Source organism: Atta cephalotes (genome assembly GCF_000143395.1).
Source record: "Atta cephalotes unplaced genomic scaffold scaffold00003, whole genome shotgun sequence".
In the NCBI taxonomy this organism is placed as follows: domain Eukaryota; kingdom Metazoa; phylum Arthropoda; class Insecta; order Hymenoptera; family Formicidae; genus Atta; species Atta cephalotes.
In genome coordinates, this window is record NW_012130067.1 from 9480425 (window position 1) to 9486118 (window position 5694).

General features: G+C 29.6%; 1 protein-coding gene across 1 annotated transcript; it reads left to right on the top strand.

The window, feature by feature from the left end:
- The first annotated feature begins 232 nt into the window (after positions 1-232).
- Positions 233-5232, top strand: LOC105625659 (recQ-mediated genome instability protein 1-like). Its single transcript, XM_012206982.1, has 10 exons — positions 233-352; positions 1192-1335; positions 1419-1622; positions 1719-1876; positions 1968-2261; positions 2448-2681; positions 2764-2905; positions 3018-3272; positions 4704-4799; positions 4877-5232. Exons 1-10 carry the CDS (start codon positions 233-235, stop codon positions 5018-5020), a joined length of 1791 nt encoding a protein of 596 aa, XP_012062372.1. The 3' UTR covers positions 5021-5232.
- Positions 5233-5694: the final 462 nt, after the last annotated feature.

Here is a 5694-nt window from a genome sequence, read left to right on the forward strand (position 1 = left end):
ATCAGAATATAAGAACCAATCACCTACAATCGAATATTCTCCTGTTACAATCGAACGACAGAGGAATGCTCGATTGTAGTTGGTTGGTTCTTACATTCTGATCCGGATTAAATCCTCGGTGAAAACTAGGATCCTTATATGTATCACGGAAAAGCATGCAATGGGCGTGAATCTATTGTAACGATAAAATTCGATATTGATTGAAAAATTGTGAACTTGTTATCATGCGAAAATGAATGAGAATTTGCTAAAACGGATAAAAAACCAATTAAACGCAAAATTTTATGTAATGAATGACGCATGGCTAAGAGATTGCGTCGAATTCTTTATTAGGGACAAAATTTCTCATGAAGTATGTTACTAATTATTGCTAAATTAGTTATTGAGTGCGTTTTGCATAATGCATCAATTTAATTTTAATATGGAACGACAACGATAAAATGGTACATTATGTATAAAGTGAAACGCGTCGATTTTTATTGTTTTACATATATCTTTGTTAATTAAAATTAAGAAACAGTAACATGTTATTATTTTGAATCTTCTGACATTGAACGAGAGAAATGTTTTATTACAACTTGTTAAATCTTATCTATCAAACGAAATTCCTTATTAATTTGTGCTTTAATAAGAATTAAAATTACAAATATATTTAAAAGATATATTTAAAAGACTTAATAATTTATCACTTTGTACTTGGTTTAAATATATTGTATGACGTACGAAATCAGTTTGTAAAAAATAACAGCAGAAAAAAAAGAGCTTATTGTTAAACAATATTGAACCACTAATTGTTAAAATTCTTTAATAATTTAATGGTTCAATGTTAAAGAATTTTAACAACTCAGTGTTTCAATAATTGTTTAACAATTAATAAGCTTTTTTTTTTCTACTGTTATTTTTTACAAACTGATTTCGTACGTCATACAATATATTTAAACCAAATACAAAGTGACAAATTATTAAGTCTTTTAAATATATCTTTTAAATATATTTGTAATTTTTTTTCTCTTTTTTTTCTGTATTTTTTACTGATTTCACATGCAACACAAATATATTTCATGACATAAATCAAGTACAAAGTAACATATTAATAACTTATAATTACTGTTAACAATACAGATAATAATAAAAACTTTAATTCCATTAATATTACTCTAAATAATTAACTTCTATTGATTATTGTTATAGATGACAGATAAGCATATTTTCGAATTTGTAGAGGGCCAATGGCAATTGAGTGATTTACGGGAAATCAACAATGAAAATGGATGTTTGCCAAGGAATTTAACTCAGCAGACACACATTGTATTGACTGGTATCTATATCCTCCAGGTGAGTTCTTTGTGGTATTCCAATCATAGCACATATGTTTTTATCTTAGACATCCAAATATAGATCATCTGGTATGAGTATAGGTAGACAAGATGTATGATATAGTGAGCTCCAAATATAAGCAGCTTTGTGAAATTCGTAAAATCGACAATCAGAACTTGGAAATAAAGGAAGAAGAGCAGCCGATGAAGTGGCAACCCAAAGGTAGAAGAATGATGCAACTTTATTTAACTGATGGAGTACAAGATGTCACTGCAATAGAGTATACTTCACTTAAACAAATAACTGTATGGCTTTTTCCATTGTTTCAAATGAATGCAAATTTCTCTCTCTTTTTCTCATCGAGATTATCAAATTAAAACATTAAAAATGTTTCTTCGCAGGATATATTACTTCCTGGCTATAAAGTAATGATAATTGGCCCGATCCACTGCAGGCGTGGTGTTATTCTCCTAGAAGATGGCAAGTACAAGGAAGTTGGCGGAGAAGTGGAAACTTTGTTGAAATCCAACGCGCTAGAAAATGTCTTGGCAAGAGCTTTGTAAGATTTGATCTAATTTTCTTTTGAGTTTGAATTATTTTTTATTCTTTGGTTTCAGCTTTTTGATTTCTATGTCCATTCAATTGTTTAGAGGAGAACCTGAAAACCCTGATCCATATAATGATAATGGATTATCCAGGATCATGAATCAGAATGTTCAAAACACAGCATCTAATTCTAACAACAATGACAGTTTTTTCGATGATGATTTTGAAGAAGCTATCGACTTAGAAGCAGTGACAGCAATCGAACAACGAAGCCAAGAAAATAATGCCGTTCAAGAAAATTTTAGAAATACGTGTGATCGCAAACAAGTAGATAGGAAAGAAACGAATGAAATTATGCAAACCTTGGAAGATATAGACTTTGAACCTTTAGAAGATTGGTAAGTATTAAAGACATTTTCTTAATATGAATTTAATTCAGATAATAATTGATATCGTTTTAAGTTATATAAAGATTTGCTTTAAAATTCACAATTTTTCTGATTTACAAAAGTAAATTTTATCTTGCTGTGTAGTGTCTTCTAATTTTACTAATTTTACTGTAATAATTTAAGCAATTATTCTAGGTTCAATAATTCCCCAACAAGATCTTCACAGATATCGCCGTCACAAATGGAGACTAAGAAAATTGCTAAGGATGATAGAACGACAGTTGAACAAACAACTTCTGTACTCAATTTTCACAGCAAATTATCGCTTTCTATGAAGTCTATTCAGAATCAAAATTTTTCAGAATTTCCTGATGATGATTTTGACTTAGATGATTACGACATCATAATTAAGACAAAGGAATCACAGAGGTTCTTTATCCACTTCTATGCATCTTCTATCTTATTATTTTCGATATTTCTGTTATTTATTTTTTTATTCAACATTTTTTAGTCAACAAGATGAAAATCCTTTAATGAGTAAAACCAAAACATGTCTCTCGTTAGAACCACCTATGAAAGTGACAAATCGTAATGCTCTAATAGAAGTTAAAAAAAGTACATCCATGAAAGTGGCACAAAACGAGAAATCAATGGTATATAATATTTATAATTTAGTATTTTTTTTATTGAAATGATTTTTACATTTTTTTCTTTTTTAATTGAAACTGCTTTCTCTTTTTATTTAACTTTATAATTTTGTCAAAGGTAAACACTTCGAGAGTAATACAGCAAATATCTGAGACTAAAATTATTTCTGATTTTATCAAGCCTCAACCAGCTCCCAAAGTTTGCGATGTCTTGCGCGATGTCTTACGCGAGCCTATTACGGAAAAAATATACAAGACAGTGAGAGGTCAGGTGAAGAACCATTCGACGTTAACGAAACAGGGTAAATGCTGGTCGGTAACAGCATTGATCACGGATTACACTTCCAGTGTAGAAGTTTGTTTCGATTCTAAAGTACGTGATAAAATGATTTCTTAAGGCTTTTATTGTCCTTTATTGTGAAGAGGGAAATCGAAGAGAATCTTCTTTTCTCATTTTTTAGTTTATGACAAGAGTCCTAACATCGATATCTTTAATCCTCGGGAGGTTGTGATATATCTGAGAGATACATACAAAATATATTTGTAAATATTTTTAAATAGTGACACCATTTACGTATTGGATAAAGGACAATAACTGTTATTAAGTTGAGAACAATCATTACAAAGTCACAGAAAAATATAATTATGACATAATGTGAGAGTATTATATGAGTTTTTATTTATTGTTAAAGAATCCTGCACTAATGACATATGAAATGTTGACTTTGCTCTACCTTGGCGACGCCATCCAAAGTCAAAATGATAAAACCAGCGGCTAAACCTTTTTAAACTCTACAACTTTTATCTAAAACATTTTTTTATAAAACTTGTAGTTTTTAAGATATTTTTTCCTTTCGGACATTTTATATTCCTTATGATTATACTGGATGTCTCAGATCACCCATACATCCCTTTTATCTCGGAAACAGAGCATTTTGAAAAAAAAAAACCGTTTCAAACAAAAGTTGTGGGGTTCTAAATGATTTAGTGATTTAGTTTGACCTTGATTGGCGTTACCAAGGAGCAATGGGGGGGGGGGGGTCAGAGCAATGTCACTTTGAATTTTTTAAATGAAATTCCCTATTTTTAATTGCATATCCTTACAGCACATCTCGAGAGCTTTCCAAAACACTATAATAAGATATTTTTTCATGAAGTACTTTTCGAGTTATAAGACTTTTATAATATCACCAACATTAAGTATTACCCAAAGTATCCGACTAGCTATAACATATATGAAAACCATTTGATTTCACCGGAACCCAATTTCATATAGGATAGTGCAGGGTTTTTCATAATCTGCAACTTTTAATGCAAACTAGTTGAGAATGACCCGATAGAGGTCGAAACGTTTGTTTAGAATTATTTTATTGTTTATATTATCTTAGCACTAAACATCTAGTTTGGCTCGTAACCCTATTGTTTTCATTGTTTTATTAGAAAAATATAAATTTTGATAAATTGTACAATGAGAAAAATTTCTATTTGAAAATGGACGAATTAAAAGAGTCCAATTATATCAATAAGAATTATTCTCAATTAGAATTAATAAATTCTATCAGAAAATTTTAATTTTTCTATTTTTAATCAGAATTGTTATCCAATCAGATAATTAATCCAATCAGATTTATTTTTAATATTGTTATTGAAATAAAACATTTTCATGCATTCACATTTTTTTTTGTGAAAGATGCAATATTTATTTAAGATATTTGTATTTCTCAGATACATCGTGATCTCTGGCGTGATATTACTTCGCGACCTCCCGAAGATTGATAAATGTGAATTACTGAAATGCTTTTAGGTTCTGGAAGGTTTTCTCGGATTTACCGTACAAGAATTTTTGCAGAAAAAGAAATTTGCCAAGTTAGATCCTCAAGTAAATAGCGAACTACGATTGGTAAGATGGATATGTATTCGTGATATAGTAATTGTCAAGGATAAATTCTAAAATTCTGTCAAATCTAAATTTTTTAGAGTCTACGCAAAGCACAACATGAGATTCAGAATTTGGATGCATTGTTGAAATTGGAATTGGTTCAAGGTCAAATGCCCAAAATCGTTGGTATCACGCAGTTGACTACACAACAAAAGGAAGACCTTACGAAAAGATCTGCATGAAATATGTAAGTGTTGTGTTGAGAGATACTTGATAATTTTTCAGAATTCAAAAATACTTGATACTTTTTATAAACAGCATAATGCTGCAGTCAGAACTATAAATAATAATCGCAAAAAATTTTAATTAAATTAGATTTAGAAATTTATAAAATATTTTTGTACAATTTATCATAAATGTTATTTGTAATAAATAAAACAATTCATTAGTTAGCATTAAGTGAACATACGACGTCACTCTCCTATATGTTCTATCCTATTTCGGACATATCTATCTTAAAATCTGATTTAAAACATTAAAAATTAGTTTCTTTATGTACTTTTACGTATAAAGAAATTGTCGCTGACCAAAAGAAAACAAATTCTGATTAACGAATTGCATGATCATAGCATTTATTAACTAGTACATACAATTGATCATCGCGCAGTGGTACATTTTTGTCTCAACTCATTGTTTACCTTCATTTACTTTTCTCTCTCATTTATTCATACTTTTTGTCACTCACACGCAGTATATTCTCTCTCACATTCTTGTTTTCTCACTCATTCAACGTGATAACAAGTTCACAATTTTTCAATTAATATCGTTTTTTTTATTGTTACAATATTTACGCTTATTGCACGCTTTTCCGCGATATAAAATTCATTCCACTTTCTCTCTCTCTCTCTCTCTCTCT

What these genes read in the sequence shown, in the direction of transcription:
- LOC105625659 (XM_012206982.1), top strand. Translation starts at nt 233, where the DNA reads ATGAATGAGAATTTGCTAAAACGGATAAAAAACCAATTAAACGCAAAA. An exon ending in GGGACAAAATTTCTCATGAA is followed by an intron (nt 353 to 1,191) that starts GTATGTTACTAA and finishes TTATTGTTATAG; the next exon opens with ATGACAGATAAGCATATTTT. An exon ending in CTGGTATCTATATCCTCCAG is followed by an intron (nt 1,336 to 1,418) that starts GTGAGTTCTTTG and finishes GTATGAGTATAG; the next exon opens with GTAGACAAGATGTATGATAT.